The sequence below is a fragment of the Neopelma chrysocephalum genome, unplaced genomic scaffold, assembly GCF_003984885.1.
Source record: "Neopelma chrysocephalum unplaced genomic scaffold, ASM398488v2 Primary Assembly neopelma1_102, whole genome shotgun sequence".
Classification (NCBI taxonomy): Eukaryota; Metazoa; Chordata; class Aves; order Passeriformes; family Pipridae; genus Neopelma; species Neopelma chrysocephalum.
The window spans coordinates 3,726,065-3,751,605 of record NW_020897765.1 but is presented as its reverse complement, the minus strand read 5'-3'; the positions used below and the strand labels follow the sequence as shown (position 1 = coordinate 3,751,605).

At 37.7% G+C, this 25,541-nt stretch overlaps 1 protein-coding gene across 7 annotated transcripts in view; it reads left to right on the top strand.

Moving 5' to 3' along the window:
• The window catches only part of CACNB2 (calcium voltage-gated channel auxiliary subunit beta 2), a 257,225-nt gene that overhangs the window by 5,589 nt on the left and 226,095 nt on the right, over positions 1-25,541 (top strand). For all 7 annotated transcript variants that reach the window (XM_027695736.1, XM_027695733.1, XM_027695732.1 and 4 more), the window contains exon 2: positions 5,946-6,038. In XM_027695736.1, coding sequence (XP_027551537.1) covers positions 5,946-6,038 — 93 coding nt within the window. The remainder of the gene's footprint in view (positions 1-5,945; positions 6,039-25,541) is intronic.

Sequence of the window (25,541 nt, the reverse complement as noted above, 5' to 3'; positions counted from 1 at the left end):
TTGGAGAAATCCAAGTTTTGAAACCTAACTTGGGGATTCTTCTCTGCTATGGGGACAGGAGTCTGTACTGCTTAGGCAACTTCTTTGCTCAAGGTATGTCACAAGGCTGAGTGCCTGTCACAGAACTGCACTGATGTTTACCATGTAGGATGACCTGAAACCCCAGCCCTGAGACGGAGGCAAGCCAGAATATTTTACTATGTTCCAAGTTCCCATCACGGAAGGGAGCTGAGGAGTGCTGGGGAGCTCATCATCAAGGTCTATGTTCAACTTCTAGCCCTTGGCTGTGCTGTCAGAAGGCTGATCTCATCTCCTTTATGAGATTAGTATGATTTGTGGTGCTAAGATCAGAAATATTCACGTCCCTTTCTGTAGAGTGAGGTTGCGGGGGTTTGCAGCCATGCAGCTGATGCTGGAGGCTACACTATCCAGTAGCTGAAGGGTATCATTTCTGAGTGGCGACAAGCCTGGCCATGGACCAGAGAGGGCTCAGGGGGGCTGAGCTACAGAAACATTTGTTACCTTGTTGTAAGGAATTGGATAAAGTGGCAATAGCTTGTTCTTCTAAGGGGAGGATAGAGCTGGATGTGTATGTTCTGCACTATCCCAGCTTGCTATCCTTTGACTAGAACATGGACAGTTTTAACTATTTTCAAAGCTTTGGTGTAGGAAGGAAAAATACTTAGTTCATTCTTGCATTTCTGACATTTCTAGCAATTCTCTAATCCTTCAGGGGGGTCACTCTTTACCTTTAGGTGTTCTCTTGATCTTTGTAATTGGTCACTTGTTCATCTGAGATCATGTAAGATACATTCTAGCTCTGATTTTTTTTCTTTTTCTCTCCAATTTCTGTCTTGCATCTTTGTTTAAAGATTTGACTTGACATCAGTGACTCTACTGCCTAAATCTTCTATACCTTTTCATCATTCTTGGGATGAGACCAGTAAGATATTTTTTAAGGAGCTATTTTACCTATAATAAACAGTAAGGGTTCAGGTTCGCTCTACTTTAATATAAAATACCATGAGAGTTGTTACTGGTGAAGGGCATTTTAAGATTCTCACTGAAGACCAGTTCACTGGCTGTAGATAGTTGGTAATTTTAAATATTTTATATTTCCTCTTCTGGATGATAGTATTTTGCCTACAGGGATAAACCATGCCTTCTGCTTGTCATGTGTGTTAGAGGATTAAATGTTATGGATGCATGCTTTTCATGTGTTGAGGCAGGACCTCATTAATATGAAAGGGTTTCACTCAGTGACATTGATCTCATCTGTTTGCAATAACGAGTAAATGTATATAAAACTGTTAATTATCCGAAAACTGCTATGTATGCCTTTAACGCTTCATATGATTCCCATATTTAATTTGATTACATGGGTTGAATAATGATTGCACAATGTACTTTCTAGTCAGAGTTGGAAAGCAGAGACTTTGCTTTCTAAAGACTTTGTTGATGAAATATTTTTTACAAAGTTACTTTGATGGTTTGTTTTGATTTGTTTTTTGTTGTTTTGTTTTTTTTTTTTTCTCTGAGATTTCACATTTTTTGCCAGGTATTTTGAGAAGCTGTAGAACATAAATGTGTGTGTTTTGTTTCTTGTCTCTGGCAGCTCAGACAATTTTAAAAGAATTTCACAGACCTGACTAATAAACCAAGCTACAGTTTTGATCTTGTAAACACTTAAATGTATACATAACTTTATGTTTGTGTAAGATGTTCTGCTAAAATCAAGTGAGAATGTTCCTGCCAGCAAAGTTTTTATATGAACAGGCTTTGTTGCAGGACTGGAGTCAGTTGTATTCAAATTAGCTTGGGCAAATGCTGGTGTGCCATAGGCACCTGCCTCTGCTGGATGTTGGGATTGTTACCATTGGACACTGTATACTGGGATGCGGAAGCATTTGGTCTCCAACGGTTGTCTGTTGGGTACCATATAGATTAAGAACAATTGCCTCATGTTGTTGCTTTTACTGGCCAATGTCCACGCATCGTGATTCAGCCCTTTATTTTTAGCTACTAAATTGCAGCCAACTGCTGAACAGAACACAGATAAGGCAGCTAATTTTAATATGAAAATCACAGTAACATATTGGCTTCATTGTTAAAAAAAATTTCTTTTTCTTTTATTCCCAGAATTGAAAGTAACTGGTAGATTTTTTTTGTTTTGTTTTTGGTTTGGTTTTGTTTTTTGTACAGAGGTCTTGTTCTCACATCAAGCTCTTATGGAAAAAAAAGTACACTTAAAAAAGCAAAACATAACGACTGTGACAGGATGAGTATTCATGAGTCTCCACATGACAGAGATAGTTAATAATTTTTAAAAATACATAAGACTGTTTTGTTTATGGAAGACTTATTTTCAGAAGAAAGTTTCATGCATTTTTGACTGTGGGAATAAGCTTGAAAGGCATAGAAGACAAATGTAATCCCTGATTAGCCTCCTTTTAAAATAATGAAAGGAGTCATCAAATCCCAGTTTTCCCTTGTGCCGAAGTTGTCTCCCTTTCCTCTGACTGAGAATCAGTCTGTGCAAAAAGGCAGGTGTAAAACTGTCTACACTCTGCAGCCACGGCCTGCCATCATGTCAACAGTTTTTCTGTATTTAAGGTTAGTATTTAGCTTATGCTTCTCAATAGTTTCCACTTATAGAAGACTAGAACAAAAACATATGTTCTGCCATGCAAAAAAACCCTTCTCAAACTGAAAAATCAAGGTGAGTTTCAGTGTAAGTTGCATTTGCTGTGTGATGTTTTCAGAAATAAATGCTTTTAGTCATTGCTATGCAGATAGAGAGGTGGGCATTTTTTCTGTGTTCGTAACACGGTTTTATTCTGCTCTTTGTTTTGTCCTCATCACTCTAGACTCAGTCCCTCTTTTGCCTTTGTCATAATTTTTTGTGTTATAGAAGTGAACACTATGACACTTTAAATAAAATCATATTGTAGAAACTGGGGGCAAATACAAACAAAACATAAAAGAGAATATGTGTACATTTTTTCTAGTATCTCCTTGGGAATCACACAATACTATACTCTACACCATTTACAAAATTGCCTGTATAGCGTGATGTTTATACGAATGCTTTATATTCTTGACCTCCTTTGTGAATGTTAGAAATTCTTTGTTTTTTTCCTTAGTACATTTCTATTTACTTCCACAAAAATTGTAGAAAAGGGGTTCAGAATGTTTGTGGGTGACCAAAGTCAGTTACCTCAATAAGAACCATTTTTAAGATGTTGTTGTATGTGGGAACTACTGCTGTTAAAGGTACTTTTAATGTATTTTGGGTCCTTTAATATTATATTATATTAGGTGAAATATTTTATTATATTATGCGGAAAAAGATGGTTCTGATAGAACTGTCTATTCTAACCGCAACTGGAAAATATTTTGAAGAATTTGCTGGTAATGGTCGTTCCAACCTACTTTGTATTCTTATTGGTCTATGAAGACCTTCCTATTATCAAAAAGTTCTTCCATTATCAAAGATTCCTTTTAGAAATGCAACCCTGTAAAACTATTCCTCATTGAAATTTAATTTTACATTTTGAGACCTGCTGGGTTACAGTTCTAGACTCTTCAGAAAGTAACATGTTGATCTTCCTATGATTCTGCCCTAACCAGCATGTGTAGAATCAATTTGTGTGCCTTTCAGAAATTTCTTACGTGGCTGTTTTACAGTTTTGAAAAAATCATATGAGCTTGGCAAAATATCTTTCCCATAAATTTGTATTTTTAGGGATAAAGCATTGCTGTTGTTGTAGGTCATTGTTAGGTCAGTGACATAACAGATATTATTTTTACCAAGAGTGTCAGGCTAACAGAACTATTGTTGCTTGAGACATCATTTTTAAAAGATTGGTATGTTCTATTTCAACCAGTGCTCCAAACTTGCCCAGACCCAACACTTATGGTCCAGATACAGCTTGATATTGTTCTCTTGAATCTCATAGGGGCAAATTACCTGGATTTGTCAAATGATCTGAAGTTTGTAGTGACTATATGTTGTCCTCCTCAGTTACTCTTAAATTGCAAAATATTTCACCATATTTACCGTATGTATTACTGCTAAGAACAACAGTTCAGATTTTGAAGTCATTATCTGAAAAGTCTGCCAGTATGAGATTTTAAGTGTCTCTCTGAGTTGTCACTGTAGCCCATCCTTCCCTACCATGAGAACCAGAGGACTCAGGCCCAAAGCTTAGCACGGTGCTCTGAAGATTGCTCAGGCCCAGGGAAGGACACACCTTATGCATCAGGCAGGGTTTTATTCCAGGGTTTGCTGTATCAGGGCCAGGTTATCAGAAATTCTGTGCTGTAATGCATGCACAGCCATGTTCTCCAGTAAGCTGATCATAATTTTCTCATTGTATCTAAACCTGAGACTGAGAGCGGCTTATGACCAAAGTCAACAGCAGGATGTGGATGCATGGACTTGGGATCCTAGGAACTAGTAGTGGATAAATAATCTTCTTTATTAGTATAATATTTTGAGGTACACTAATGCCTTATTATCAAGAGGATTTTTTTTGTTATATATTTAAAGGAGAATAACAAGATTTCTGTAAAGGAATTTTTGTCCCTGGGAGAAGGACTGCAAAGTATTATGGGAGAGGATATGAAATTACTTTCTGAAAATTTAGCATGTTGGTGATGGAGACTGGTGTTTGGTTTTGTGTTGTTTTGTTTTTTTTCCCCTGAGTTATTGTGGAATTCAAAAGTTGGGTGCTGAATGCAGGATGAGAGGTGAGATTGGGAATAGGCCAACACAGACCTTGAAAGAGAAGACAAAGACCCTGTTTATTTCAGGGAACTGTGGGAGGTATTCAAAGAGAGAAGACATGATTCAGAGAGATGGATTAGTAAAATCACCTTTACAGCAGCATGATGAGTGAGGAAAAAAATTGTATTTATCAGCCTCAAGAAAAATAATGTTTTAAGTAGTCAAGACATAATTTTATTGTAAGTTTAGAGGAACTTAAACAATTGGAATAGCATAGGAAGGGCTGTGTTGTAATGTCATTCTACAGAACAAATCTGTGAGACTTTTCTATACCTGGGAAGATGCCCTGGTCGGAGGTGGTGTCATGGCACAGTTTACAGTCACCACATAAATAAGTGTTTGCAAATAACATAGTTTTGAATTCTTTCACGTTTTTAAAATTTATTTTAATTATATTTATTGATGATCAATATTCAATGCACATAACAAATAGGGGTTTTTGGGGGGGAGGGACACAAACACATGTTTGCTGTGTTTCTAAACTATGGTTTAAAATTTTTGCTTAAGCAAACCAAAACTTTCTTCTAGTGTCTTTTTAACTTCCTAAGAGATAAAAATGACGCATCGCTTTTCAGTTGCATTTATCCCTTTTCCAGTTACACCTGTATTCCTTTTTTATTGCTATTCTGCTTTCACTTACTTCAAGTTTTTAAAAAAAACATTATTGTAAACTCTCCCTGGGTTATAAGATTGTATCTCAATCAACAAGTTGTTGGTCACTTCTTGCTCTTTAGTGTTCCCTCAGCTGACTTGGCTCATTGCTGTGGTGTACTGGAGACTGTTACAGTATCTCCTTTCCTACCTTGTTTATTTAAACTAGCTGCAAAACAAACTGTACTTTTTAATCACTCTGACTTGAGTGAATAATTCTACATCTATACAAGTTTATAAATGCTTTTCCAAACCCTAATGTGAAGAAAACCAAAAACAGCAAAGCATTTAGGGCTCAATTTACCAAATCTGATAAGCACTTGCTCACGTCCCATCAGTTACTTACTGAAAATTTGCTTATTGATTGTCATAAAGCTGATAATCTGAATCCCTGCTTGCCTAGGAGGCACTGAAAGCTTTCTGTGCAACAAAAACTGATGCTTTAATGCTGTAATGCTGTTCCTCTAATCTGTGGGTTTTTTTGTTTCCTTTTTTTTTTTTACAGTCTTACGGTAAAGGGGCAAGAAGAAAAAACCGATTTAAAGGATCAGATGGGAGTACATCTTCTGACACTACCTCTAACAGTTTTGTACGCCAGGTATGGGTTTTTCAGCTTCTGAAAGACTGGATAATTTACTGATGTAAATGTTCAAGTAATTTATTTTTTTTTTTGGAAATTGTCAAATCGAAGAGTGACGCTGTAGCCTGAGAAATAGCAGAAGCCTGTCCTGACACAATGAAAAATATTTGGCTGCTATTGTTTTGGTCTTGGCAGGAAAATACTTTTTCATTTCTCATTCATTTCCATGTATAGTAGTTTTCCTTATTTTTGTTACTCTAATTCCATCAGGTGATTAAAGCTGGAGGAGGAGGTAGAGTCTGATGGGAGTGCCTAAAGTGGCAACATTTGGGAGAAAGAATCAAAACCCTACTTAAAACCCTAGGGTTTTCCTACTTAAAATAGTCCTGTGTGAGGCAGTGTTAACCTAGTTGCTTTCCTCCCACATCCCAGTGTTATTTTGAGGCATAGTTTGGAGGGGAAATCCCTGGCAACATTTGTCCCCATTGCACTGATGCTGAAAAAAGCCTGTCAAAGATGGGGCGGTGTTGTAGACTCCCATGACCGGTGTCTGCATGTCTCTCCCTCAGAAGGAGAGATCCAAATGGAACCTCATGGGGATCCCAGCCCACTGTGGGTGCTTGGAGACAGCTCAGTCTGGCTGACAGAGGTATCTGGGAGGGTATCCAGAGCCTAGTGTGGTCTTTGGCTGCAGAATGGTGCTACTGAGACTGTGCTTTTGGGGAGGGAGTGTGTGTTTTGATGTGTTCGTGGTCGTCAACAACTTGGAGAGCAGAAATGATACGCAGAGCATCACAGTGACTGAGCCTGTGCAGAGTCTGAAATACAGTTCTTCGTGTCCTGCTGATTTAAGCCATGGTATTGTAAATACAGACTTTGCCATTTTTTTGGAGGGATTCTGGAATTTGGGAGCTTTCATAGCAGAGTTTTTGGTTTAACCATAAGCAGGCATCGCACCTTCCTCTCTACTTGCTTGTTACGCATGTTCCTTCATCTCAAAACTGCATCTCCACTGTTGTTGCATTGGTTGTATCAGTACACATCTTCTGTTTGCAAAATTCTTCTTTGTCCTGGTGTAACCATGTTGATAGGTTTTGTGATAGTCTGTAGATTTGATAAAGTCAGGCCCCTATTGTATTTCAGCGTCTGTTGGAAATAGGCACGAAGTATTAATTGATATGGTAATTTCTCAGTGGCAGTAAACAATATCAAGGTATAAACCCCAGATGAAGTAAATTAATTATTTGTGACATTTCGTCCTGTCTTAAAATACTCTGAAAAAAACAGTCCAAGTCGTGTTTGGGAGCAGCAACAGGATCTCCCCGTTCCAAGGAATCTTTGTGAGGAATTCTCTGTTGCTGTTTAACTTAGGTCCTCGTGGATGTTGAATTCAGCCTGGAACATTTTTAGCAGAGTATGAGTGTTTATTTTACACCAGCTGCACATGCTTCTTTCTTTGCCTTTCTTGTTTATCTAAATGAAATCTGAAGTTGGTCTCAAGTTTATCTCCTCTTGCTGTCGTGAGGGGGATCAGGGCAAAGAGGATGTGTAACACAAGGAGGTGGATCATCAAACAATATAGAGATGTTGAGGTGGACTCCTGTAGTCAATGGAGATCTGACTGTCTCTAAAGACTGTTGAGGCGTGATTTATCAAATCTTTAAAACAGATGTATAAAACAGGGTTGGTGAGCTATAGTCTAAGTGTGCCTGTATCTTTCCAAAGTCTCTAAAGGGAGCATGGAGTGTGACTTCCTCAAGTGTTGATTTTTACAGAAGAGATTTTTATATTTCCATGAAATAAATCCAAATTTAGTAATTACTCAAGTGACATAATACAAATGATTGAAAGGTGAGTAGGCTTCTGTGAAAAATCAAAGATTCCATAGATTGCTGAAGCGAAACTCAGTCTTGCGATGTTATTGTCACTGAAGATAATGAAGGGATTTTAATGAATAAATGAATTAATGAATAAATATGTGTTATGTGACATTGTCCAGAATAAATTTTAAAAAATCCCCACAAAACATTTCAAGCAAGTAATGTGCAGGCAGAGCTGTTCAAGTTGTAGCAGATGTATGAGAGAAATGTCTCTTCACAGTTACTTCTGGGAGGTTTATTTCAGAGTTTGGCTACATCTTCAACAGGCTTTCTTACTCTGATTCTTTTCCTGGGACAGCTTGGTTTCTCTTGCAGTAAGAAAGAATTGCTGCCAAGATGACCAGGGTGCCCAGTGTCCCACATATTAAACCCCAGAATGGGTGCAGTCGTTTTTGGGCTCAGCTGCTCTGTCCATCACAGAAACTACCTTGGTGCTACATATTACTTGTTCCTGTTTGTCTTGGGAGATATTTTGCCTGGTATAAATCAACAGAATTATTTTACAATAATAATTTATTTGCAGGAGAAAATGTTTTTCTCCCAAGATAGATGAAAGCTGCAGAAAAGCAGAGAGGATAAATGAATCCAAACCCAGTATAATCAATGATGGACCCTTTATTTTCTGTTATTTTGTTTCGGTTCTGTCTTAAAATCAGGAAGTGTGTTTTTGCATGAAAAGGGATTTGTGGATTTATTTGGCACTGGTTTTGATGCAGACATGGGATACACACAACCTGTTTGTTTCAACAATACTTGTGATGTTTATAGCTGTCTTTTTTTCTCCAACCTCATTTCCCCCCCTCAGTTCTTGTCATCTCCTTTCCCATTTACTTCTTAACTTGTCCTGCAACTTTTGTGTACATCTCTACAAGTACTCCCTTCTGCACTCAAGAAAGAATCCTGACAATTGTTCTGAACATTTATCACTAAGATCTGTCTACATTCTTCATAAAGAAGAAAGAATGCTTGGAAGGTGCTTTTGCGTAATATTTAACTGGCTTTTCCTTAAACTGGGAGAGCTGTGAAAGGCATGCAGGTTGTCATCAGCATCAATGGGAAGTGGATATTTCCTAACAGAGAAATGTATTGGCACTGGATAAAAGAGACAGATACGTCTAATCCTAAAGAAATGTTATGTATGTTGAAGGCAGTGGAGGTATTTGGCAAGAGCAAAGATACAGGATTCAGTCTTTTGCACCTACAGAGCTGCTGGGCATTTAAGTTAGAGCTGCTACAGGAGCGATAGACTTAGTGTCTATTGCTTACATTGTTAAAGTTTTATTGTGTCTGCATTTTACTATTTTCTTAAGGGCATATGTCCCTCTAGCTCCAATATATACCTGGCAAGTTTCCTGCTATGCATACCAAATGCTACAGTAGTAAAAATAATGCCACCTTAATTTTATTTGAATGAGAGAGAACAAAGTAACATTTTACTCAAATTGGTTGAAAATTCCTGCTGTTTATAAGAAGAAAATGCACTCTGCAAATTCTGTGCCCAGTGATCTTTTCCTTTTAAATCTGTTTTGCACAGTGTTGAAAGAGAGCAGAGCAATCTGTCCAGTATTGTTTCTAATGTGTATAGAAGAAGCCTTAAACTGGAGCAAGAGCGTCTGTATATAATATACAAATTTTAAAAAACATTCTTTTCAATCCAGTTAAGCCTCCTTTGTGCTGGGAATTTTATGTATTGATATAGATTATTATTTTTATTTTTCCTTGCAACATTAAGAAAACCCAAGAGATTTTAGAAGAACATTTTGGATCATGTTCTATTTGTTTGTTACAAAAAATTGTTTGTTTAGTTTTGTCTCCATTTATTGATGATATTGGAGCTTAAAAAAATAACAACAACTTGGCCTTTCTCTCACTTGCCAGCAGCTATTTCTTGACTTTTCAGTAGCAGGAGAGGGACTTTTTTTTCCCTGTCTGTTTTGTTGTGAAGTTGTATTGGCAATTAAGCCGTGTATTTGGAAAGCAGAAGCATCATTGCTCTCCAATCAGCTCCTAACTGAATTTAATCAGTTGTCTTTAGGGAGCTAAAGGACATTGTGTTATATAGTTTTCATCATCTTTTTTGAGCTTTGGAGTGATAAGCAGCTTGTTCTGAGGGTTAGTTATGAAAGACTGAATTGGATCTGATCTCTACTTGTTGCTATTTTGACTGATGCTTGGTAATGATTTTGTTCCCAAGGGTTTTTTCAAAATACGGATCAGACAAAATATTTTGCACACAACACTATGGTGCTTCCCGGGAGCATTATTTTAAGCAAATTGCATGTTCTGATAGCATTACATATTTTGTGGTTGTGCTTCTGGACCTGTCTTTGTCAAGGTTTTATTTTAAATCTTAATGATTAATCACAGAGGCAGTCCGAGTTGTTGGGATTTTTATGTATTGCAAGGGCAGATTAGATTGTGAAATAGGCTGTAGTCTATGGACTGGCTTTCAGAAATATTTAAGGTTTTACAAATTTGGGTTTTTTTGCCTTTAAATATTGACTTGATACCTGTTACACTGTGTTCACTTGAAAACATAGCTATAAATAATTATGTAGGGAATTCATTATTCTTCTACTTTCCTCTGAGGACATTTGCCTAGTTGTGTAATTACCTATTGAATTTTATGAATGGTAAAACTAAGGTTTGCACTAAAAACCAATTTGAAAATATTGACTTAGTTTTGCTCATAAACATGCCTCTTAATCTTGATTTCACCAGGGAACTGGGCCATGTCAGACATGTATTCCTCTTCTTTTAATTACCTTTTTTTTTCCCCAGATGTAGAGCTTACGTTTGATTTTTTAATTTTTCTTTTCCTTTTCACAAGGGGAAGAGCTTATGTATTCAGCTCATATGCGCAGCCTGCTAGTGAGGCAATGCATTTACGGGCTGAGCCACAAAGAGCTTGTATAGAGTGGGCACAGGTAGCTTTGGTCTTCATGCCCAGTACTAACAATCTTATGCTGAAAACCTGCCTATGCTTTCCCTGCTAGAAGCTATTCCCGCTTCTTGAAGACTATATATGAACAAGATTGTGGCTAGCTGGAAGATCTAAATAAATAATCACAAAAAAGCTCATTTGCAAATTGATATATTCTTACATTCTTTGTGTGCCTCAAATGATGAGACATGTTTTGCTTCCAGAGGAAAAAAAGGAGCTTTTCAGACTTTAGCTTTCACCCATAACAAAATGAAGTATGTGAGGTATTTTTGGAGGTATTGTACAAACACTGATTTTAATACATGAAAATATGTACCTACTGCTCAGCTTAATTTTCTCATCTGTTTCTGATGCAAATGTCTGGGGATATTTTGTTAGGTTCAGATTTTTTCTGATCTCTTTTTGCTGATTTTGCTGAAAGCCACAGCAGTGATGCTGGTGGCCTCTGCTTGCTATTATGGTTACATTGAAGCCTTAAACAAGTGATAAATACTAGAATGTCCGATTATTTAAAACACATCTGAAACACATTAAAACTATTATTTCATGGGCAATTGATGGAATTGTAGTGCCTTGTGTTTTTCACTCTAAGTTATAAATTATTGAAGGAAATGTGTTGCACTTGGATGAAGTCACCTTACAGTGAGGCTGGCATATGGAGTATGATGTCTGTACTGCTCTGTTTGGGTGTTAGTGGGAGCAACCAAACTTTGCTCTTAAGGCCAGTATGTGACCTTAAATTGTGGGCAGATAATGTAGTTTCAGGGTGACCTGCTATTTGTATCATACAATGTTAATTAGTTTTTAGTCAAATCCAGTGAGACTGCCTTTATTATGATACAAAATAACATAATGTCACTAGGAGTAGTATTAGTATGGGACAGCAACTGTTTTATATATATTTCTTGTTGTACGAAGTGTACCAACTTCACAGAGAAGGTGTCTGTGAAGCACTTAGAACAGTGCAGGGATTCATAAGAATATGTCAGTTCAGCAGCTGATGCAGAGTTTCATTCATGGCTTGTATCTGTTCCTCAGTCATGTGGTAAGAACCAGCAAGATGGGGAGTGGGAGTAGGACAGCTTTTAGAAGAGGCCTGGCTTGGGAGCGTGTGGCTGCAGAAAGGGAGGGAGGAGAAAAGGACTTTCCCTTCTGATGGCAGTTCTGGAGCTGCAGACATGGAGGAAAAAATTGCATTAGGCTCATTGAGCTATAGATTTCCTCAGCTGTAGTAAGAGTTTGAAAAGTCTCCTTTTTTGGCCTGGAGAGAATAGAACAGATGCCCCTATAAAGCATGGGATTTTGGCAGGCATGGCTGGAGGGGAGACGGCTGAGAAAAACCCAGCAGAAAGGAAGTTCATTTGTGGACTTCAATTCTTTCATGGGCCCCTTTTTGCCTCAAATGGTTTCTAAGAATAGAAATCAAAATGTTGCCATGTATTTAAAAAAACCCACACACCCTCTAACCAAAACAAACAGGCAAAACATCATAAAGCTCTTCTTACATGTCCATTTACTCTTCTTGTATCAGGGTGTGAGAAAATTACAGGGGGGAACAACTGAATAATACTTTATTAAAAATTGAAGGATAGGAGCTCTCTTTACAGCCTTGAATGGGTGTACATGTTTGATGTTACTCTATATGCAGCTGAAGTCAACACATTCTTTTCCAAGCAGCAATGGAAATTTCAAAGATGGGGCTTATATGTGATGGCTGCTGAGATGATTGCTAGCATTGCTTTTGATCTTGCTGAGGTGATAAGTGGGTGTTGCAAGGTGCCTGAGAGGTCCTATGTGGCCTCCTGCGAGAGAACAGGGGAGATGCGAGTTCTGAAGGAGGGTGGGTGGCATCCCTACCAGTGGCAGCTGTTGGACCTTCTTTGGCATTCCTGTTGCTGCTGTTTTGTGTGCTGTCTATGTGCTTCTCCTCTGGGTCTGTGAGGGAGAGGAGAAATGAGTCTTTTCAGTTGCTCAGGATCTACCAGAGCCTGCACTCAATCAAGTTTGGCAGCATCAGGTGCTCCCCTTTTCAGCAGGGCGATTGAAGGGTGTGGCAGTACTTGTGCATCACTGAGCCAGGTGGGATTTCTGCAGAGGAGGAGGAGGAGGTAAGGACTTGGTTATTTGTGACAGGCAGGAATGTGAGGGGTTTTTAAACAGTTAGGCAAAGTGCTGAAGTTAAGAATGATCTTTGCAACTTTGCTAAATGTACAGTGGGAGGCTCTTCCGTCACAGTGGAGAGTGTATGGAATGAGAAGAAAGGCTTAAGCTTAACTCAGTGTTTAGGCTTTCCCTTTGGCCAAATATCTCCATGACTGCTCTCTGAGTCTCTCTCTTTCAGTTTTGTTCTAATCAGAGTGGGTTTGCAAGACCTGAACCTCTCAAAGCCTTACAGCTGTACTGAGAAACTGTTTTTGTTTGTCTATTGGGTAGGGGATAGCAGGAGCTCCAAGAAAAAAACTACATAGTAGTAAATAGTTAAGATCAAAATTAGGAATAGGAATGAATGAAAATCAAGTGTTTTGTTTTATTTTGTTCCCTGCTTCTCCCAGAAAATTCACTGTGGTTTCTGGTTCTTGTATACAGCATTGTCTTACTCAATAATTTTGAACATTGTGGTGAGACACAAGGTTTATTATATGCTATCATAGAGTGTCTTCTAGTTATGGTAAGCACAAACATACAAAGTATCTGCGATGGGGCAAGGATTCTGATGCACATATTTAATTATAGCTAATACAGAGACTTGAGAATATTTTAGGAAGATAAATGCAGTACTTTCACAACATTTTCTTGTGGTCCTATTTAGTTGGAAAGTTTTTTTAACAAGACCTTAAAATATGGGGGGTTCTTTTTAGAAATAAGATGTGATAAGTCAGCTGAAAAATTCAGCTTATAATTACATGTAAGTGCACCATAAACATAACTGCATAATTCCTTTTATGGAAAAGTAAACCTGAAGTGATTTTTGTAATTTTAAATATTGCAGCGAATTTCAGGGTTTGCATTGACGCTGTATGGTTTTGATTGGGAGCAAACACCTAACACAAGGGAACAGCTTGGTCCTCTGTAAAGCAAATGTCATCCTCTGCTCCAAAATGCAAGTATTTTCAAGGGAAAATAACTGCCTGTTGGAATGTGCACAAGCAGCTTTAGTTTCTCTCCCTTGTGAAGCCGGGCTGCTCCTGGTCGCTGTCAGGATTCAGGGAGTAAAGAAAGATACTTTGTAATTAGCCAGAGGGTTTTACTGAACCTTTTGTCTTTCATGATACTCCACCAGTTTAACTCAGGGTATTTGGTTTCGTCCCTCACTAAGTAGATACATTTTAACATATGCAAGAGCCATTTCTGTCCAATTAGTCACAAAATTGCCAGTTTTGTGGGCAGTAGCAGCACAGAGCTGTCTTCTCTTGGGCTATGCATTTAGACAATACTTCCAGTACTGATTATATGTTCCTGTAGATTTGAATGTTGCTTTTTTGTGTCATTTCACTCAGACTTTGCTGGAATATTAGGTAGGACCTGAAGCAATCCTAGGTAGATAAAAACACTTCCTTAAAATCTGATATTGTAAAATATCTCAATTCTTCCACCTCTTCCAAAGTAGGTCATTAATAATACTGTTGAGATGCATAATATTATTTCTAAGTTCCACATAAACCTGTAGTCCCCTGTGTGTTGAATGATTTTCAACAGCTGGTTTATTCATAGGATAATCAAGTCTTGGGTAGGAAAGAGAGAGAACTGGTTCTTGCAAACAAGTGAGCTGCTGAAAGATGGGAAGATGGGTGAAGTAGAAAAAGGCAGAAATAGATATAGATATGCCTTTGATAGGTTTCCTCCTATTGTCTCCAGTGGTGGTTTTGAGTTTTCAGTTGTTTTGCAGATTGAACTTGGGGAGACTGTTGAAGGATGAAAACTAGCCTTCTGCTTTTATACCAAATTAGCTTTAAATGCTATGTCTTTTATGTTAGAAATATAGCTTTAAGCCATGGTTGATCAATTGGCTCTCAAAAATATCATTATCAGATCCAGCTTTTCGGGGCGACTGAGCTTAACGCAGGCTCCTGTAGAAACCATGAAGCATAGCTAGTTGGGTTTACTTTTCCTAAAAATGATGAAAATTATAGTATTTATTCAGTATTTATTATTCCCCTCTCTACTTTTCTAAACACATGTTATTGCATGCGTAGCTCTCCGAAAAATAAATCAGTCTTTGTCCAACTTCTTTGACCTTATTTACTTTTTAGGAATTCTTTTGAAAACAGTAATGTGTCAAGGAAATGTTTGCTTATAATAAGGAAAGATTAAAGACTATTTCAGCCTTGTCCTTGAAATAATTGCCAAGCAAATTGCCAGAGTTAGTAATAGCATTTAATCAGGAGTCTGTTCGTTTTACACATCTCTTTCCAACACTAGCTACAATTTATCCATCATCTGCCATTTAAACTGAAGTGGAAATAAGATGCTTTCCTAAGCTGCTTGTATTATTAAATAGCGTGCTGAAATAATATGTTGAAATAAAATTTCCCATGCTTAGGAGAAATAATGTTTGCTCAAACTCCATAAGCAGTTTGAAGTTATTGAAGGATAAAATTTGTAAAATCCTCAAGTTCCTGTTATTATCTGAGAAAAGTGAACAGTGTTTTAAATGCTGTTACAGACATGACAAAGAAATGAAAGCACATCAATAGATTTGCCCAACTATTCTGTTACTATACTTTAAAATGTGAATGCATAAAATTAGTCAACATGTTACGTAATAAATGTGATGATAAACTGTGTTATTGATATAAAGCATTGGAATGAGATGACACAGCGAAGTGGAAGAGAGACAGCAACAGTCTTAGGCCTAAGAAGCAGTGATTCATTGGAGATAGTCTGAGAGAATTGGCAGGGTGCTACGCGCTTTTTTTATGGAAACAACTTAACTCTGGAAGGTTTAAGATTTTTCTAATCTTACTGATTAATTGCTCATAAGCAAGAGCTACTTAGACCAATGCTTGAAAATTTTGCACAGTGTTCAGCCTCCATGTGATATTCATTTATTTTAGAAAAACTCCTGGCAGTTTGAAGTACACTGTAGTGTCACATTTTATCTTTCCTACAAATTTTTGCTATTCAGAGTTCAACTCAGAACTTACTTAATTTTGTCCCATTATATGGCTAAAAGTCAGTGTAGTAAAATCCTGTTTAACAGAACTTCAGAATTTGGCATTTAATTTGGTATTCTTCTTCCTATCAAAAATCTGCTTTCTGCTGTGGCAAGGTTCATCACATCAGTCTAGAGCTACATCCTTGCACGATACTCAGAAAATCCTTTTGTCTCCTTGATGTCACACACTCTTTATCCTACGCCTTGTAGTTTCTTGCAAAAGGTCAGCTAAATCCGGGGCTTATTTCCATCATGCATCAAATGTACATCATTTGGAGAACGCCCTATTAGTTCTTTTTTTTTAAATGGTAGATGGAGCTCAAAATCACTAGAAAATATGTATTTTTTGTACATCATCTCTCTGTAACTGTAGTTTGTAACTATAGCTATGGTTGTTTCATTGTTGATGTGGGAAAGCACTTGTGGGTGGCTCACATTTAGCCAGGAGTTACCAAGAGATGAAATAATAATGAAACTCACTGTTGCAGTGTTTGTTTCATTAAATAAAAGAGGGAAAGGTCATCGATGGGAACAAGAAGGGTTTGAGATATTATGATTTTGGGAGATGTGTGTATCATTTGTCCTTTTATCACCAATGCAGAAAAAAAGCCCCAGCCCCGGTTGGAAAGAGAGTTTTTCTTCTCTGATGGTTCCCTTGGGATTGCTCTGAAATGGATCTGCTTGTACGGTGCTTCTGACTAAAGACTGAAGCATGTTGTTCAGAAAATGGCATTGATCTTTTCCATTTGTCTAATTTTTGTGCAGTAAAATACTAACCTATTTTGACTTGCCAGTACTAATCGTTCCATAGGCCATTTACAAAAAGAGACAGACCTTGGCCAGATGAAATTATTATCTCTGCTGTTTCCAAGGCAGTTTTCATTTTCCACCATTGGGAAATTTGTAGTCAGTCAGCTTAAAATTCTATATCAATTTATGCATCTGAAAAGAAAAGTTCTTGATTTAGACATTGAATGACCTCCTCCTATTGCCTGAATATTTGGTAGACAGTGGACTTGGGGGAAATCCTATTCCTAGCTAGTACAAAACTTAAACAGAAAGCTTCCAGACACACTTTTGGCAGCACACATAAGATTTTATTTTTCATGCTAGGAAAGTTCACTGTATTTATAAGACTGGTATTATTCATGGTTTTTCAGAACACATACTTGAAGTCAAGCAGCTGCAATTTACAGTTAATCTGGCAAACATTTACCTTTCTGCTTAATCTGAGTATCACTCAGGGATTTTTCTCTACTAGCTCTTTATAAGGCTTTTTGAATAGTCTCACCAAAGTGGTTCTGCCAGGTGCAAAACAGGACCTTAACTTGGTCTTATTTGTGCTATTGGACTTTCTTTTCAAGCCTGTTTAACTGTGTGCATCACTAAATTTTTCTGTGAAAGTGGTATTTTAGCGGTCATTCAAGAGTTGGAAATACAATATCCCTTGTATTTCCAGGAAGACAGGATCTGTCTTAAAACACATCATCAGTTTTATTACACAAGTTATCCCCAAACCAGAACTATGAAAATCTGAAATGTGTATACACCTACCTCTGCCAGCTTGATTGAGACAGTGCTTCTTATTGTTTTGCACTTGGCTGATAAGAGTGTTGCCACCCACTGAGGCAAGGAGACAGCCCTCAGACAAGAGGATGAGCCACTGAAGAGTAATTTACCAGTGCTGTAAACCACCAAACTACACTTGCACTGGTTTGCTGGGCCAGGGAGGCTGCACGGGCTGCCCACCTGGTGGTGAGGGGAAGGGTCTGGATGCTGTGTTCAGGCAGGTGTCCTCTCCAGTCCCAAGGTGGCCTCTGCATTGCTAGCAGGCTGTTTTAGGTCAAGTTCTGCATGCTGCTTCTTAGCCACAGAGTGGACTATAGGAACAGTCACATGGATGTATACTATATACAGTACAGCCCAGGGCTGAGGAGTGTGGTTGAAATCCCTATCACACCAAAACCCATCAAATTTGGATGTCTTAGTCTCTCTGGTTTTGTTCAAACTGTGGGAAGCCCTTGAGTTTGGAGCCCACCCTACCTGTACCACGGCAAGCAGAAATGTATGTGAACGCACCTTTTTCCTCACCTCCTTATTGTAGTTTTCCTGGAAAGAAGTGAGTTTGTAAGAAGACCCAATCTACTGTGTGTTCCAGAAGGTTCTGAGTTTGGGCAATGGCTGGACTGTTCTCTCTCTGGGACTGCTGGACATTTCTCCGATAGTTTCACACCTGTGCTGAGGGCATGGACATCCCTAGCTACTAGCAGGAGAGATTAAATCCAGTTTTGAATTAATGTTTTGACAAAAAATGTATTGTAAATTGTGATATCAGCAAGTGTTCAGTATGAGATACGTCAGGAAGCAGACAGACATGGAAATTAAGTTAATATATAAGCACAGATAAAAATTCCCAGCCTTTTAAAGCAGAAAACCCAGAATACCAGGGTAAACAAAGTGAATTTTCCCACTGTACCTACAAACATTTTGTATGGCCCATTTGCTGTATAGAGTATTCTAGGGATTTCTGAATAGAACTGATTTATCAGATTGCTAGCAGTCTGTTGTTTGTTAGGTCTCTAGGCACCATAAATGAGGGTGACTGAGGCATTTGGATAAATGTTGTTTCTTCCTTATATGATACATCCTTACCGTCTAAGAGAGTATCTATTAATTACTATCCACTTTGCAAACTTGTGTGTTTTTTCATGAGAAGATAGGGTACAATTTGAACTATTCTATTTTTACAATCCTTTTTTCTCTGCTTTTATCCTGCTTTTCTAGGAGAAATGGAGAATCTGGTACAGTCTCTGTTGCTTAGCTCATTTTGTCTGCCTTCAGTGAATGCTGTTGGCGTCAGCCAGGGCAGAAAGTGCTGTTTGAGCTCTCACCCAAGCTAGCAGCATTCCTCTGTGTGTGCTTGATTATGGAGACAGGCCATCTTTTCCAGAAGTTGATTTGTATTGCCTAAATTAGTCTTCTGCTCTGAATTACTCCGAATTACTCTCCTCTGAGCACAGGGGGAACATCAGCAAACCAGCTTTCCCGTTTAGCTGCCTGTGGCTGGTTGCTGTGAACAGTGTCTTTTGCTCATACCTGTGTCTGATGGTCAGACTCTCTTCTCAGTTGATGTTTCTGGAGCTGTTTAGCATTAACAGCACCTCTTTAGCTATTGCACACAGACTTAGCACACATTGCTACAGTGTTTTCTGTGTCTATGCAAATTTCTTATTTCAATGGAACCTTTTTGCATCTGTTCTGCTCTATTGAAATCAAATGTTCTATACCTATGGGTTGTAGAATACAGCAACACATAAGCTGTTTTTAATTTTGTTGCTGTTCTGCATTTAGGAGTGACTCATTGCTCTGGAGACTGAGTTGATAAAACATTTGCGCATCTCATTAATCGAATACTGTAATTCCCAAGAAACATTACACTGAAAAAACCTATTGGTAAGATGGTGCATGGTGAGCTTTACTGTATTGTTAGTACTATGGTCTGCATGTAACAAACCTAGGTGTAATTTTCTATCAAATGAAAATACAATGCAAGGACTTCTTCACAAAATCCAAACATTGGTATCTGTGAACTCAGACCTCAGAGAGAATTGGATCAAGGGTTTGAAAAGGCTGCAGTTTCATTTTGTTAGTCACACCTTTAATTGTCACTAATATCAACTTCTATGCTTTTCTGAGCAGTGACACTTCTCTTTCTTTTTCAACATAAATCTTGGAAATTGGTGACAACCACCAGGTTCAGCAAGCAGTTGGTTTTAGAACTATTTTAAAGCTCTTATTTTATGTAATGGTAGTCCAAAAAGTCATACAGAATAATTAAAAAAATGGAAACCCACATACAGCCTTGCTCCCCCGTAGTTCTATGATTCTCATTTAGACAAACATTTTAACGTATAAAATAGCTAAGTGAGCTACTTTTTAAATTCTGAGCACTAAATTGATTATCTTCTTGTCTCACTGACTATTTGTTTTTACTTTGTCTTGGAATATAGTGTCTCATGTCTCCCCTGCTTCCCTTCCCCTCACGAAGACTCCAAACAAGAAAGAGCTAATGAAGGATCCCTACAGTCCATCTTTTCAGTATAAAAAATTCTGGAAGTGAGGAGAAGCTGAAGGTAACATGTGACATGGCAAACAATCATTCTTAATAAAGAAATTATTAAGAAATTATAAAGGAATGTACTTTTTGTAAAAAAGACAAGCAAAAAGTAGGAAGCAAAACCAGTGGACAGTCCATTGGAAAACTTTTTACTATAGTCAATCTTCAAACCTCTCACTTCCAACACAGTAATACTAGGCCAGGCTTTAGAGCAACCTGTTTTTTGGGATCTGAGCAGCCTACCCCCATGTGAACTTGAAAACTCCTCATGTGGAGCAAAAGCTTGGTGTTTGCTGTAACATTCTTTATGATGAATGCTAGTTTGCAGCATTTTTTTTGTCTTCTGAAAGTAATACCTTTTTAGGTAGTAAAGTGATAATAACATACCAAGGGTGAAAATTCGGAATGTGGTAAAATGTATGGGCAGTTCTCAACTTAAGCCAAACTCCCTTCTTGTAAGTTTTTTTTCTGATATAAGATCATACAATGAAGTAGGGCACCTAAGATGGCAAGCTGAACCTGAGCTTTGTTTTTTGGGTTTTTTTTGTTTTTTTTTTTTTTTTTAAGTTATCCATAGCGCGCGTGTGTGTGTACATGCTTTATTTCCTTTTTGTCCAGAGGACATAAAAAAAGTTCTCTTGCCCTGTCACCAGTCACCTGTGAGCAGACTGGTGAGCACCTGATGTGTGAATTTGCCCCACAGTTTCTGGAGGGCAATGTTCTCCAAGTCATAGCGATTTTTTGTTGTTTTTGTTTTGTTTTGCCTCATGTAAATGACATCTGCTCTGTTCAACTTTGTATGCATTCCAGGGACTTTCTGAATATTGCAAATATAAAACTAGGCACAGAAACTCCAATTGAAGAAATATTTCTTTAGCTTCCTCTAACTTGAGATAATGACCTACAGTTTAGGTTGGAGAGTATACCTACATGCAATTCAGCCTAGTAGGTAGTGTTTTAACATTTCTTGGTTCAAGACAGAGAAATATAAATGAGCAAGTGAGCAACAGATAAATTGTATAGACATAATTACCTGTAATAAATTGATTTTTAGATACCTGAAGTCCATTTATAACCTTGTATATTTCTTCTGTAGCCTGTCCATTGTCCGCCTGGGGTTCTTAACCTCTAGACTAAGATAAATGCCAAAATAGTCACCTTTTTTCTTTTTAATTATTATGTCCAAATCTTTATTCTGTTTCACAGCTGACGACATAGTGTTGGTTTGCATATAAATTCTAGTTAAAGTCCTCCTGTACAAAACAGGAAAAGGTGATGAGAAAGTTATGTCCCAAATATTAGCAGTTTTATAGTAAATGGAAAAAAAAGAAATATACTGTCCTATACCTTGCTTAACTATAGGTATGTTTATAATCTTTTTGTCCAAACTTCACTGTTTTTTAGTTTCCATAGAAATGTCTTTTTTAACTGTGATTAATACCATCTTCTGTGTGCTGCAGGCAGTAAAATAGAGTACATAATATTTCTAGAGTGTCAGACACCTGCTTTCAGTGTTCTCTAAAATATTTATGTGAATTAAAATAGGCTGTTTTCAAAATTTTTTGAAAAGTACACCTTCTTCAATTTTTTATTTCTTTTTTTTTTAAGTAAAAGCTGTATTATTATATAGCAATATTTCTAGTACTGGGATTTGTCTTTATGTTTCTTCTTCATTTCAGATATGAAAAGTCTTTCAGGTTGGATTTATATAACACTTTTTTATGCCAAATATCTTGCATATTCTTTAAAAAAAAAAGAAAAAAGAAAAAGCAGTATATTATTACCCAGATGATTCAAATGTCTGCTAAATTGAAATATTAAATTTGATATTGAAACTCTTGCCATATGTTTGGGAGCAAGGAAAATAGTGACAGGAATGAGCGGGAGTCAGAACATGATGAAAATTTGGCAAATGCTGAGACCAGTGCTGAGACAAGTGCTTCAGCACTGGGATGGACTTCATGATGTGTGGGGTGTGGGTGAGTTTCCATAGCAAGGAGGGCCACCCTGGAGCAGCCTTTGAGGTGGGGAGCAGCAGCCTTCAGTAGTCAGGGAGTGAGGAGAGGGTGTGCACCAGGAGCAGGATACCTTGGGTCCTGCTTGGGCCCTTCTTTCCTCAGGGGCTGGTGAGGGCCTTATCCTTGAGCAGTTACATCAACAGGTAAAAAGAAGGTTAATATGGGTGGGAATAACAAACATGGGGGAAGTGTGGTCTCTCATGCCATCTCTTTGGTGTCCTACAAGCGTGGGTGCAGCTCTGTGAAAACCAAGTTGAGCATAGGTGTCCATCCAGAGAAAATGTATGCCGTATTTTGTTTTCTTCAGCTTGAAAAGCAACCAGGAGAGTTTTCTTCATAGCCTCCCTCAGCATGAGTGCAAGGCACGTGTGTCAGGCGGTGGTGTCTGCCATATGAGCAGGGACCAGAGGCGGTCTCCTGTGTGTGACCCCATTAATTGTGTTAAATGGGCAGGGAGGGAGAGAAAAAATATGAAGTTCTTGAACACCTGACAGGTGCATTTGATGTTTAATATCCTTATCTGCCCAGAAATTTAAGGATTAAGAAGCATGATTTGTTATAGCCATTTTCCCCTCTTGGATCTGTCATCTTGGCTGTAAGTAATGGATTGTTTTGGGGAGGAAAAAAATGCCTCAAGGACACAACTCACTGCCCTCACAAATGACGTTATATCTTTTTTCCACATATGTTTGAATTACTTTTATCAGAGATTCTGAAATAGTGCCCTGGTACATAAGTTGTGGGAGATGGTTGCAAAGGCTGCAAGCTTTTGTATTTGTGAGTTTCCCTGATCTTGATGAAATGCAGACTTGATAGACACAAGTAAGAGTTGTAGCATCTTGAAGGAAGGGCTCTTGCCCCCCTGAAGCAGAGGCAGCTGACGCCATGCAGTGACCATTGTCACAGTTCTGCATGGGCTGTGAGCAGCTGTCCCACTACACGGAGGGGATGTAGAGGCATCGGGTTTTAAACCAGTGCATCTTACTCTAGATCTTTCTTTTTGAGGCCTGTTTCATTTTACAATGCTTTACAGAATGGCATTTGATCTTTTTACCCTGAGACTTAAAATCTGTCTTTTATGTTAAGAACAGTAGTGCAAGAAGTGTGCATAATTTACTGAAGAAAATATAAAATTTTATACACTAATTTTTTTTTATTAATGAGTAAATATATATTTATTCAAAATATTGGGAAAATGTCTGTTTTACCTAGTAGTGCTCTCCATCAGTTCTACATCTAAGCTTCATACATTGCCCCACAGTTCCTGTGCTCCAGGTCGTTCCCTTATTGTGTCCACATCACATTGTCATCCATCTGTTTCTTTAGCTGGCAGCATACAGTTATTCACAAAACATGGATCAAATTAAGGATATTGAGTGGGGTACTTAGTATATCTTTAATTCTGAAGGCATGTTTCTTTCTGTTCCTTATACACAGCTTATGCTACTTCTTTTGTCTGTAGAATAACCTACACTTTCCATTCTTATCTAAAGATGTTGACTGTTATGGTAGACTACTAAAGGCTTGTTAAAGTTAAACATATTTCATTTTTATTCTTACTTCTGTTGGATTTTTAGATACACAGACTGACTCTAGTCATGATGCTTTTAAATTTATGGCTTTGTTTTTACTTGAGAAGAAAGAAAACAAACTCTATAAGAAGATAAAATATTCTCTTTGCCGAGATCAAGATGTGTTATAGATAATATATTATTCAGAAATCTGTGCATTGTTTTCTAATTTATATGTGATTGTTTCCAAAAGTAAACAAAATTGAATATGAATTGGAATGGAATAAAATAATAAAAGGATGAGGAGTTTTAAGTTTTCTCAATAACGTCAAAAGCTAACAAGAAGGTATCTGTTTCTAGGTATGGGAAGAATCAGCAAAAATATGTTTCGATGCCATTGCTACTTGTGATACCAGGTGGCATTTTTTATTTTTCATTTTCCATATCTTTTCCTCTGAGTCAGTAATCCAAAATAATTATCCTACTGTTTTTAATATTTATGATACAGATTCTGAGATACATATCTGTCTGGACAATTTGCAAAAGGCAGTGAGATATGTGTAAGTTGTCCTGAAGAAATAATCATGGACTGACTAAAGTTTAACCCATGTTAGCTTGTCGTTCCATTTGCATGCTAAGCAAATAAAAAATTTTAAATATTTGGTTTACTGTTAGTCTGCATGCATTATTAATATAAGCTACCAGATACTACCTCTTCTAATTAATCCTGCAGGAAAATAGTTCAGCCCTATTAGCAATATTACTAATAATTGATAGTACCAACTATTAAGTTGCCATAATACTTTCATAATGAAACCCAATTTGTGTAATTTAAGTTTTTTAGACATATGCTTTCACATTAAGAGATGTGGCAAAAATAGAATTTCCTTTTTTCCTAGAAAGTCAAATAATATATGTTTTCATTGCAATTCAGGTAGTTCAGAAAAATGTTAACTAAATATATTCAGTCGATTGAAGATGTAGCCAGGTTTTGCTCTTTGCCTTTTCCATTTGCCATTTCCCTTACTCTTTTCTAGTACTACGTAATTGGCCACATACATTCAATAAGTAATCTCCCTATCAGAAGCTTGCATAATCTTCTGCTTAAATTGCATAAATCTAATTAGCAAATTCCTACTATAGCATCTTGTGTTTGATGTACCACTACATTGAATACCCACTGGGTAACTGTTCTTCCTCATGTTACTCGATCTTTCAACCTGAGAGCTCCAACAGTGTTGTAAGTTCCATCATACTGGACAGAGTTTGGTATCAAGTGTTTCATAGAATCATACGATAGTTTGGGTTGGAAGGGACCATTGAAGGTCATCTAGTCCCACCCCCCTGCAATGAGCAAGAACATCTTCAACTGGATCAGGTTGCTGAGAACTGTATCTAGCCTGGCCTTGAATGTTTCTAGGGATGGGGCATCTACCATCTCTCTGGGCGACCTGTTTCAGTGTCCCACCACCCCAGTCATAAAAAATGTCTCCCCTACATGACATCTGAGATCTAGTTTCCTTCCCATCCATGCATATTGGGAGAAATTTCTTTCCACATCTGTTCCTGTCCCGATTTTGCAGTTACTTTGAACTCTAGGGCTGATTACTGAAAGCTTCAGAAAGGCTCCTTGGATCAGACCAGTATCAATGAGCTGAAGTTCAGTAATCCTGAGTAATTTGTGTCAGTTTTGGCTGTGTCTCGCTCCTGCAATGTCTAGAGCTCTCCTATGAGAGGACCCACTGTGCTGTTTTTTACCTGTAAGTCACTTTAAAGACAATTCTTCCAAATAAAATGAAATCTATTCTTCAACAGATCCAGCTCATAAGTGAAATAAAAGATTGCTCAGAGTGGTGATTTTAAAATAAGACTATTTTAAACCAGATGTGCTTTTTG